The sequence below is a fragment of the Ictalurus furcatus genome, chromosome 10 (assembly GCF_023375685.1).
Source record: "Ictalurus furcatus strain D&B chromosome 10, Billie_1.0, whole genome shotgun sequence".
In the NCBI taxonomy this organism is placed as follows: domain Eukaryota; kingdom Metazoa; phylum Chordata; class Actinopteri; order Siluriformes; family Ictaluridae; genus Ictalurus; species Ictalurus furcatus.
The window spans coordinates 4865828-4878610 of NC_071264.1; the positions used below are offsets into that span (position 1 = coordinate 4865828).

General features: G+C 37.6%; 1 protein-coding gene across 1 annotated transcript in view; it reads right to left on the minus strand.

Moving 5' to 3' along the window:
• The window catches only part of LOC128613890 (adhesion G-protein coupled receptor D2), a 70715-nt gene that overhangs the window by 41161 nt on the left and 16771 nt on the right, over positions 1-12783 (minus strand). Inside the window, exons 17-19 of the mRNA XM_053635046.1 lie at positions 12645-12778; positions 12085-12200; positions 11074-11194 (exon numbers count right to left, since the gene is read on the minus strand). Of these exons, the coding sequence (XP_053491021.1) occupies positions 11074-11194; positions 12085-12200; positions 12645-12778 (371 nt within the window). The remainder of the gene's footprint in view (positions 1-11073; positions 11195-12084; positions 12201-12644; positions 12779-12783) is intronic.

A 12783-nucleotide genomic window follows, 5' to 3' on the forward strand; every position in this document is an offset into this window, starting at 1 on the left:
GATCATAGTACGTCTCCTTAATCCTTTTACCAATTAGTTAGGTGATTGTAATGAGGGTTTGTTTGAAAATGTAATTACAAGGTGAAATATTTGAGGCAACGTTAGAGTTGAAATAGGTGCTAATTATATAATTAAAGAAATATAAACACGTGTAAAAGAAACTGTACTCAGGTTAAAATAACGAAGTATTTGTTATTTCCTGGCAAATAAATTCATGGACACCCAGTTTTAGGACACAGGATTTTTTTTAAACATATTTAAACATAAAGAAATCCATCTTTAAACATATCGTTATAGTATTTCGAAATGAACACCGTGTCTGGCATGAAATCAAAAGATTAGATTCACCACTATACACAAAAAGAAATTTAATGCTAATGTAAAGTGTTAACACACGTACCTAAACAATCCTTTTCTATCAATAGCCATTAACAAACCGAATGAGTGTCTACCAGAAATTACATGCTGATTCAATTAGACATTTGGACCACCTGCTATCTTAACCCTTTCATGCACAGTGGTCACTACAGTGGACAGCTACAGTATTCAAACACTATTTTCTGGCTACTGCAAGAATTTCAAAAGAATAACTGCATAACAGCCACTAGAGTGGACACTAATTCTTCATTTGAACGCATGCGGTCCACTGGAGTGGACACTTCAATAACTTTTTGAAAAATGTATGTATAAGTAAAATGAAGGTAATTATATATATATATATATATATATATATATATATATATATATATATATATATATATATATTCCTAAAGAACAGTAAGAACACACAGAGAAAAAAATTCTTGATCAGGATTTCATAATGCATGCATAAAAGGGTTAAAGGTCAACATAATAGGTCAAAATAATAGTTTTGCTGTTGCTATTCAAACTGGTGATATAACAAACTACTTCATTCACATCAAACAACACACAAGCAGTTTGAACTCCACAGTGGACATGAATGTTTTACAAACAGAGGGCAGATTTCTAACCGTCTGAGAGAGACGAGAGACTGTCCGGCGGTCCAGAAAGTGAAGAAGAAGAAAAATGAAAGCACTAAAGAGAAATGAATTATGGAGAAAAAGTACGAATGGAAGAAGAGACAGAGATTGCTCTTTACTTCCAAACTGGGTAAGCTGATATTAAATGTTCTATTATTTGTTAGGTCAAAAACAAAAAAAAGAATGACAGAGAGAGAGAGAGAGAGAGAGCGAGAGAGAGAGAGAGAGAGAGAGAGAGAAAGTGGAGTGCTCAAAAGGTCCAACACAGAAAGCCTGTGGCAGTGGGGGGGGGGGGGGGGGTGAATCAGTCCGAGGAGAGACGGATGGAGGAGATCCATGGGCCACCCCATGAGGAGTCAAGCGAGCTGAGGAGCACCAACACAGAGGGAGGAGGAGGGGAGAGTTATTAACTTAGCCCTGAAACACCTCCTTAATATAGGGGCCAGCAGTGATGGCTAACAGAGCCTGGCAGAGGTGACAGCTCTTGGACCTGCTTGAGGAAATCCAATTGAAAAGCAGCCAAGAGGAACAACAAGCGCAAAACAGATGTTCCCACTAGCACTGCGTGCAACCGTGTATACAACAGAAATACCTCACCATCCTCTCGAATTTGACACAAAGATAACAATCGTGCTTGATAATAATACCCACATTTGTGTGCCTTTTCACAAGAGAAAAAGGTATATAGTTCCCCTTTATAAAAAGGGGGAAGGGGGGATGTTAGGAGACCTGGTAATCACTTAAGTTTGCACGCTTCTGCACAGTTACAGTGCACAGCCAATGACTATCACTCAGATCTGAGGCCAAATCTTCGCATCGCCAATACACATGAGAAAAGTACATCATGGAGCAATTTGCTGCATATGTTGTAAAAAAAAAGTGGGACACTACAGCTGCGGAAGTCGATGTGGAAATAAGTGTAAATTAGGGGGAATTTCGAACTCGCGTTGAGAAAAACCTGAGTTTTTCATTCTTCATTCTTCCCACGGTAGCGCATTTGATACCATTTATACCACCGTTCTCTTGAAATCCGACGGGTCAGAATATGTGCATGCCTTTTCATAACAGCAGCTCTGGTAGTAGAGCTGGCTGCAAGACAAGGCACGGGTTGATATTAATACTCATAACACTAATAATACATACTAATACTCATTAAAATTTTATTGTAATTAATATTCAAACATTACTAAAACATTGTTTCTTATGTAACATATGTAACATATGTAAGTCATTCACATGAACTTGGTGGACGCCAAGTTCAAAAGCATTTAAGCGTAAAAATGAACAGATCATTTAACACACTCTAAAATCATTCATATGGTGCAGCTTTCTGCAAGGAGATGTTTAACACTTATAGAAGCGTGTGCACTTTGTGACAGGCCGAGGTAAAGCCCGTCTTAAGGTTTTCGTTTTGCAGTTTCTCTGTAACATGACAAGCTTGGGGGGGGGGGGGGGGGAATGACTGTTAATTACAGATATGTTCAATAAGAAAATATATATATATAAAAAAAACAGTCAGGTCCATAAGTATTTGACAGTGACTCAATTATCATTATTTTATCGCTGTACACCACCACAATGGATTTGAAATGAATGATGTGCTTGAAGTGTAGACTTTCAGATTTAATTCAAGAAAATACTGCATTAACTGTTTACGAATTACAGGAACAATCTCTCCATTTTCACAGGCTCAAAACTAATTGGACAAATTAACATAATCATAAATATTAGCATTATTTTTAAATACTTGGATGCAAATCCAAGTGACTGTGGCTGTCTGTTACGTTAGTATTCAGATATTAGGGATGTTGATGTAAATAAACTCTCAAATGGAGAAAATTAAAGTGCTTAAATAAGGATAACTTGAATTTACACCTCTGGCCAATAAAGACATGGAATGTGAAGTATGGATGTTAACTACAACATAAAATTCACCTCTACCAAACATTTGACCATAGTATGGTCTAGAACTGTGTTAATGAAGCTACACAATTTAGTAGACGAAAAATTAAGTATTTAATTCTGCTGAGCACTAACCTAGACACCCATGTTAAAAGACAAACAACAATCTCCTCATTCATTTACTAACACTTTACTTTACTAACACTTCGCCAGGTTTTCTATTACAGATAGTGTATGAATTTTACAAACCTCTCATTTCGCCTTCAAACCTACTATAAGATCTGTTTTGTGTACCAGTCATCTGGATTTTATAGATTAGTAAATACTTTTAAACATAAGGTCAGAGTTTTTCAATTTGAGGCACAGCTCATGATAACAATCACGACGACAGTGAAACGTTTTAAGAGAGACAGAGCTCCTCAGTGTGTTTAACATCGGCTTGGACAGCTTGGAAACCTGACAAACAGGGATGTTTTGGCTCTGACGTGCCATCTAAGGAATGCTGGATACGCAGTGAGTGTGTGTGAGCAATGGCGCTTACGTTGCTGCTGCTTCGGGCATTTGCATGCAAGTATATGCGAGACGCCTCTGCTTCATGTCAGGCCGGCATGTATTAATTTCCTATAACGACGCACCACTTCCCACTAGACTGGTAAAGCAGTGCAAGGAATATATTAATTTATGTTACACAGATGTACGTTACTAACATTATAAAATGTTCTATATAATAAATCTGTAATTAAAAAATGTAGGGTGGTCACAGAAAATTCATAATGTTCATCTGGGGTCACCCAAACATTTTGGGAACCCCTAGTATAGTTCTTAATATGGCGCTACAAAATGAGTCTGTGTGCTCCAAAGACGATAGACACGTCACAAAAGCCATAAAAGATTCATAAAAGTATCAATCCGTATAATGAATCCGCAGAGAAACTATATCCCAAAAAACTCATGCCGCACATGTGTTGGAGAGAGGGTAAGGAGAGAAAGAATGGTAAACAAGCCGGTTTTTAAACAAGACAATTTCATATTGAAGGGCCAAGTCAAACATCCCTGCAGAAAACTGATACAAACTTTCAGCACATGGGTCAAACCACACTCTTTGAACTCGAAGAGGAAAACGGTGCCTGTGTGCCAAAAAGCTGTTTAATTAAAGGTACTTAGGTGTCCAGGAGACATTTCTGAGTGCCCCACTTGTCAAAACTCATGAAATTATACAAGCAATGTCAATCATATAATAATTACATAGTTTCCACTGACAGTAGAAAAATGTGAAGTTTTAGCCATTTAAGACGGCAGAGCCTGGCCTCGGATTCTGACTAAACGCAGGCTTGTTCTCAGTGACAAAGACCAGAAAAATGGCTGTATAAAACACCATGAGCCATGTTGATGTTTTGGGGTGTGAACAAAACCGCAAATATGGGTAGAATATTTCACAACTCAAAAAAATTCAAAGCTGATATAAAATCAGATTTTTTAAAATGTAAGCTGTATTTTTAACAGGTATTACTGGGTTTTGTTTTTTTTAAATCCAAAAATATACAATATCTGCAGGATATTTTATATATGTTAAAATAACAAAAATCAAGACAACTGTTGCAGTCTAGCTGTTCCTAAGGGCAGGGGGGGTAATAATAAATCGAACAGCTTTTTCACCTGTTTATAAATTCGGCTGCTGAGTTACAAACGTAAATATTCGAACGTAGAGGTATTGTTCGCCGTCTCCCGAGCTGAGTGGGCTGCGGGTTAACTACATGTGCCGCACGTTTCCCAAAGCGCATCAATCCTTATCAGGTGGCGCTGTGGGTGAGCGTCACATGCAATCACAGCTGACTATGGATGGCGGGAGATCAAAGTGAAAACGAATGGTAGCTCATCGACATGAAGACTTCATATATCTTCGTTTTCCAGTCTCTTTGTTTCTCACAGTCCCAGCCAGTAGTTTTATCCCTTGTCTCTTCAGTGTGGTAGTCTCTTTGCTCCTGAGGTATTTCGACCAGCGACAATTGCGAATGTGGGAATGCAAGAAAGAAAAAAAAAATGTATTAAACAGGCCATTGATTAAACTGTGGGGGAGAACATTTGTGTTACGTTTGATAATCATGATAATAAATTATGTGCTCACTTAAGAGCTAGTTAGTGTCACTGCTGCTATTCATTACTATCATTTCATGCCTCACGTCTTGGCTTTCTTCATCTGCTAATGAGCTCACTCAGCACAGGGTTTGACATGCACTGAAATGGCGTTAGGGTGAGTTTCAACCACATACTGGGCACAATTCAAAGCCCTGTGATTGGCACATGCTTTCACTTAATGAGGATAATTACTAAGAATAACAAAGCGGAGGACTGCGTCTGCACAGTGTAAAGATTCATGGCTTGAGACTGGTCACACAGGATCTGACAGGCTTTCTGCATTTTCTTCCCCACCTAGGGTGCCAAACACTTAACACAAACCATGGGCCTGCTTTGCTTTTTCTCAGTCATGGCACCATGCGGTCGACAAGAAACAGATTAATAAGAATCAGCGTGTCTTGGTAAACACTCGTTAGGGGCCAAGCAGAACATCTAGTCCTGGAGGAAATGGCATGGGAGGGGCGCGGCCATTTCTGCGTCCAACTCTTGGCCCGGTCTGACAGCCCAGGAAGGGCAAGAGGCCAATGAGACTGAACACTGAACTGCTGCTCTTTCTCTCTTCTCTCAGTTCAGCTCTCTTGTGTATACATTACTCCCGCAGATAAAATACGCACAGGATTCCCCTCTGGTAATAAATAAATCTTGAACAGCAGACGTTCGATTGATTTGCTGTTTACTGTGTCGTTTGCGTTGCAGGAGATCTGCGGTTCTACAAATGTGTTGAATTTGGGTTTCAGTCTTTTCAGTCAACAGCTACAACGCTCTATGATTAAAGTTTTCTGCTTGAAAGATTTATAACAAATAGACGCATGAATAATAAATACATATATCACTTGTGTTTATTTCCGAGTTCGTTTTCACACAGAAAGCAAATTTCTCAATTGCGAAAAGAGAGAGCGAGAAAGCGAGAGAGAGAGAGAGAGAGAGAGCGAGAGAGAGCTTTTGTTGCACTACTGCAGTACTACTCTGACCCAGTTCTTGTTAATTGTCTGCAAAGCATACATCAAAGCTGACCAAACAGTCCACAGCAGTTCATTTAAAAGATCTGTGTGTTGAACCCCCCACCACTTTTTAACTGCTCCTCCGTCTTAAAACCTCACGACAGTTTGAGATGGCAAAAAGTTCAGCTTCTATATAAAACAGGTATTGTTTTGACACGGACAATTTGGGTGTCAGAGGGGTGTCTGAATGAGAGAAAAGAGGGGGAATGGTAATAGTGTGTGTGTGTGTGTGTGTGTGTGTATGTGCATCTTGTGCTAAAGTAGGGGGTGGGGGGGGGACTCTTAAGGAGGTCATGAGGTCAGGCCCAGTGGGTCATGAGATCCCCAGTCTCCTGCCAGGCTAGCAGCGTGGTTTGCTTTCATATGACACACACATTATTACTAAATGGAGCTGGCAAGTAATTCTAAAGCAAATAAATGTGGGTGGGTGCCAAGTACGACAAGCTTTTTAGTGGCTTTTTTGAGGTGAAATTCCCTTCATTCTTGACAGGAGGAGTGTTATTCACAAAGATTATCTTTTTTAAAAATCCTTTAATAAATGGCAAATTTTTCTTTCAGGTTCAGGCTGCCTTTATGCCTTGGTGTCACGCGTTTTGTTTGAGCTTTTTATCATTTAATGCACAGAAGTATAATAACTCAAAAGTTTGGTTGGGGCTGGAGCAAAAACCACACACACACACACACACACACACACACACACACTAAAATGTAAAAACCTAGAGCTGTCCATCCTAATATTCAGATTATATGGTGCATTATATTATGCTCCAGTTCATCCACAAATATAATGTTAATATTGTAAATATTAAGAACATAAAAAGCATAAACAGCGCCTGAGAGAGAAAGAAACGATCAAATCTGTTTCTCAAAATAATTTGTAAATAAACCGTCCCCCTTGTGTCACCCCAACGTCAGGAGGATATGTATAATGTATAATGTATATGTATAATATGTAAATCATCCAAGAAAGGGAAGTTATCAGCAAATCCTCATAAAAAAGGAGGAAGAACAAACAGTATTCATAATAATACAAAACAAAGAACAAACAAATTGGACTCAGCTGGCATCAATTTTAAACTAGACTTGGAATGTAATTTATGTTCAGTGTCGAATAAGATAATTAATATGAACTATTAACTATTAAGTAATATTTTACACAGTGCCAATAATGTCAGGTACTTCATATTCTTATATTCTTTATATGACTGTTCTAAAATGGTATTTATTTATATTACATAGTCAAGTAAAATATATATATATATATTTAAGAAGTACTGAGAACACCATCGACTGAAACAAATAAGTAATATTGTCCATAATAAAACATTTTTTCATAAAAACAAGAAATGAAGAAATTGTCTTAATATCATCTTTGACCAGCACATAAAAAGGCAATACTCTGGGTAGTCTCACACACACACACACACACTCACACACACACACACACACACACACACACAGACAGACTTTTAATGATATATATTTATAAAAAGCACTGACATTTTCCTCACACAAAGGACCGTGACTGACTGATAAAAACCCAGCAGTCACAAAAATTCACGCTACCCACCTATTAACAAGATTCAATAAATCAACACCGAACAACATCATGCGCTACGCTTCCCATGCCCAAAAAAAGTTGACTTGAGTTTGTGACCCCGGCCCTCTCCTCTGCTCCCTTTATCCTCAAAGTTATTGATAGGGTGGAGTTATGGGCTAATAATGCAACAGACAATGCATGGCGGCGGCCTATTATACGCCAGTAATAGATAGTGGTGAGCTTTTGAATGACATTGTGCCGAGATTGGATGACGGAGACTCGAGTGATTTATGGACAAATCAAGCGCTTCCTCCTACCTCAACCTTCCACTTGCGGAGTGATAAAGGAGGGCATGAGGCACGGCTTCATAGGTTCATAAATAGCACCAAAATCATTTAACCTGCCTGTTTTTTTTTTTCACATTCATACTGAATAGAGGAACTTCCTCAGTCTCAAATCTAATAATATTACCAGCATATATGTATAGGTATCCATAGGTAGTAAACGTTCCCAGACAAACAATTCCATTTGTGTAGTTCATATTCACACACAACAAATTCCTCACATTCGTCTTGTGTTATGTACATGAATATTCTGCAGAATAATAATTTAAAAAAAATGTAAAAACAGATAAAAGGTTTTGTATGCAGTAGAAAAAGATGAGCAGAACAGTAAGAGTGAGCAATGAAAAGGGCTTGTCAACATTATCTGCTTTATTGATTTAACAGTAAAACTCTCAAGCTTAAGTTTTATGTTGTTTTTGCTGCCTATTGAAAGTACAGTGAAACATGGAGGGAGGCATTTCATAAACACACATCCTAGGTTTTGCATCTAGATTTACGATGTCTAATGTTCCTTCATCGTTTCAAATGAAAATCCCAAGCCAGTAAATGAATACACACGAAGAACAAATTATCCTTAAATATGCTTCAAATGGAGATGGCACAGCTTAATGTTTTTATTTGTTAATGTATACGTATTCGTTCATCGTCAGAGAGATATTAATTTAGTGAATAGTTTATATGTATTGAAATATATTTTATACTCACTGTCCCAACGTTTGACAGCCAGAATGACTGAGATATCGTCAAGAAAATAGTCAATTTCTTCGGAAAAATGCATGAATGAAACTGGGAAATTAACTTAGGAGTTATTTTTGTGTCTTTCCTAAAGAAAAAAAAGAAAGAAAGAAAAGTGCAGCGCGCACCGCACCGATGCTGATGTTACTGTCCTTGCATATGAAACCACTTGCACTAGTAATGAGCAGTTAGGAATGTTAAGAAAAAAAAGATTCATTACAATTTCAATAAAACGTGAGTGAAGAACTTGATTGGCGCCAACATTCAGCGGTGCTTGAAGGTTTGTGAACCCTTTAGAATTTTCCACATTTCTGCATAAATATGACCTAAAACATCATTAGATTTTCACACAAGTCCTAAAAGTAGATTAAGAGAACTCATTTAATTCGACTCTGATAGATCCCTGTGCTTTAAATAAAACAAGTCGCTCACTCACACCTGATTGAAAACACCTGACTCTAATTTCACCATCAAAGTAACTGCTAATCCAAGAGGTTCACATACTTCTTCCACTCACAGATATGTAATATTGGATCGTTTCCCCTCAATAAATAAATGACAGAGTATAATATTTTTGTCTCATTTGTTTAAGTGTGTTCTCTTTGTCTACATTTAGGACTTGATGTTTTGGGTCATATTTATGCAGACATATAGAAAATTCTAAAGGGTTCACAAACTTTCAAGCACAGCTGCACAAACGCCTGAACGGGAAAGTGGCTAAATCAAGAACAAAAAAATAGCTGGAGCTGACGTGCTTCGTCGTTTCTGATGTATGTCTTTTGCATCTGAGTGATGACAAAACAGCTTCCTATGTGAGTAATGCTTTAAGAAGGAAGAGATGCTACCCGACAGATCCAGATGTTACAGCTGAGAATTCAAGGCTACTTTAAAAGTGAACGGCCGTGAGACAAAAGCACCGTTAACTGCACAGAAAACAATGACGACTGTCATACAGGCAGCAATTATATTCTTGTGATAATTTATTTATTGCACACAAAAAAAGAACAACAAAGCCCCGAGTGTAGCTCACCTCACAACTCATAATAGTCTAATAAATCTAATATTTAATGATTATGACTTTTTGTGTGTGTAGTCTCTATTGTAACACCATCCATGTAAAATCAAATGTGAGATCACTGTGAACAGTGAAAGTATAACCTACACACACACACCATTCGGTTCTATACCGTTTCAAGGTTTCTATGAATCTGACAGAAACACGTATAAGCAAGGGTGTATTTAGAACCAAGATACATTGTTTCTGTGGCTTGAATAAATAAACACAAACCTACATTTTTTGTTCGTTCAGTTTGAAAAGAACGCAATTGAATTTCAGTGACCGTCTGCATTAATTACTGATGTGGTAAAATATTTTCTTCATTAGATGTGAGAGAAACAGTACTATTTATCATATCACTATTTACCATGTGATGTTCGATGATCTGACTCAGGCTAAGTCTCTATTGATTTTACTGTTAAATATACAGCTCTATTGTACATGCAACTGATTACACAACACAAATTACCAACGCAGTAATCAAACGGCATGCATGGAAAAGAGTTGTACTTTTTTCATAGTTTGTGCTATGAGCTTTTACGAAAACTATCACAGGTGCAAATGTAAATAAATTCATTTAGCAGTGGAAAGATTGCTAATCATACTGTATATTCAGGCTTATATAAAGCAATATTCATATCCATGATTATAAAATAAAATATTTAAAATATCTGATGTTGAGTGTAAGATTATGCAGCAGTACTGTGCATAGTGAAGAAATGTCCTAACAAAAGTCTAATAAAGATTATTTCATTTTAGTTCATTTTATTTGCTGTCTTTACATCATGTATATTTTTCGGTGTTAAATAGTAGGCTAAGTTCAGCATAGGATGTATCACAATTTCATTCTAGACTTAAGTGGAGATAAATCTGACAATTGGATAGACTGAGGAGAATAAAATTATTTTCTTTTGAAGTGCTAGTGTGTTGTGTGTGTGTGTGTGTGTGTGTGTGTGTGTGTGTGTGTGTGTGCCATGCTATAATTAATGTGAAGTTATGCAAAATAATGGAACTGAACTAATAAATCAGTAAACTGATCTTCACTGTCTATTTTCTTCATATTCTTCAATTTATTGCAACTGAAAAAAAATAAATAAAATAAATGATATTCCATTAACTTAAAACATGAACTACATAACTACTTAAGTGTTTATGTGATTCTCCAAGCTCCAAACGTTCTCCAGGCTGAACTCTCACTTTGGAAAGGTTCACAGAGTTTTAATATTTCTGACCGACGGCAGTCAACTGAGAAAGGCAGAGACAGAACCAGTGAGAGATCAAGAGAGAGAGATCATGAGAGAGAGAGAGAGAGAGAGAGAGAGAGAGAGAGAGAGAGAGAGAGATGGGTGAAATGTACCTGCAGTGAGTTGAGGAGGATGAAGATGTAGGCTATGATGATGGAGAAAGGCACGAGAACTCCACACAGCCAGGTCAGGCCTAAAATTGGCATCAAAACCAGCACTGCTTTGACCCCCGCCCTGTGAAACACAGCAGATCTCTGACTATCAGTGCATAAAGGCTATATCCAACACACACACACAGAAAAAAAAATTCTCGCAAACATTTTTTCTTAATCACCCTTTCAGGGTCCTGCCAATCTCCACGGTTACTGGGCAGCCTGGCAACTCTCGTGGTCATTCCATACCTGACAAGTGCTACTGCTTAGTCTCACATTGTGACAATTTCCACACTAAATCGCTTTTAATTCTGTTTAGTGTAAAATTACCATCCAGTTCAAGTGACTGCTAAAATGAACCAGCTGTGAGGAAAGTCGGCCTCGGCGGATGAAGGAAGCATGGTGTTTGGATTTTCCCTCGTCGACGGCACGTTTGGCCACCGACTTTCAACGCCTGCATTGATATTTGCTCACACAGACCTACTGAGATTCACAGTTAAACTGCTTATACAGGCGGCCTTAATGTGTCACTTGCGTTTCAGATTCTGCACTTTCACTTGGCAGCTTAATTATTATGGTTGTTTACAATATCAAGAGGAAGCCAGAATATTTATAAGCCAATAAGACGGACTGCTGGGAAGAAGAAAAAACATTCAATCCACAAAGGGCAGAGCAGTGTTCAGTTAATTTAGGAGTTAACGTTAAACGTAAAATGTTTGCTAGCCTGCGAAGCTTATTGACACTCTTTTAACTGCTATCAAAACTTAACAAAGTTCAATCATTTGATGGTAGTTTTGTAAAGAAAATCGATAAGGTCATAACCATAATTATTGAACATCATCAGTTCATCAGTTCATATTTGAACTTCATCAGTTAAGAAATGGCACCACCATGTGGAGACTGAAGACGGCTGAAATGATGAAAAGGTGGAAGTGGAAGAGATAGATCTGAGACAAGAGAATGAAACTTTACCTTATCTGTTCGGACACCTGTTCGATGGGACTAGTGCTGTCTGCCATCATCAGAGATCTTCTCTTGGCTGTGGAGATGGTGATGAAAACCACACGTGTCAACACCATCATGTTTACCTGCAGGATAAAAAATTAAATAAATAAATAAATAAATAAATAAATAAATAAATAGAAACTTTCTTCATTACACAAAATAATAATGAAAGCCTGGATAAAGCACACAAGGACTTGCATGTAATCAAATATAAGGCATACATATTATATTTCTAGTAGTTTCAATAGGCCAGACTGAACTGTGAATTTTAATCATGTAAGATGCATTTACCAAAACAAAACAAAAAAATTAGGCAAGATGACAAACATCTTGAGATCTAATTGAGCTCAATTCTATTATGTGAATATTTGTCATATATGTATGCTATATTATATTGTCTCTATATACTACCATTTCATATACTACCAAAATCAGGAAATGTATAAAAGGAACACAAGAGAGCAACTGTAATTGTTTGATGAATGTAAATATAAATGTAAATCTAGAGACAAAATACCCAGTCGCACCATAATGATAAAGATGACTGGGCCAACAAAACTCCATATGACTCCATTGTGTACACTGAGCCAGCAGTACTTGTCTGCTGAGTAGTCCCCTGAGGCCGAGGCCAGAGTAATGGAGACTATCAGGACAGGAAGACCTGGT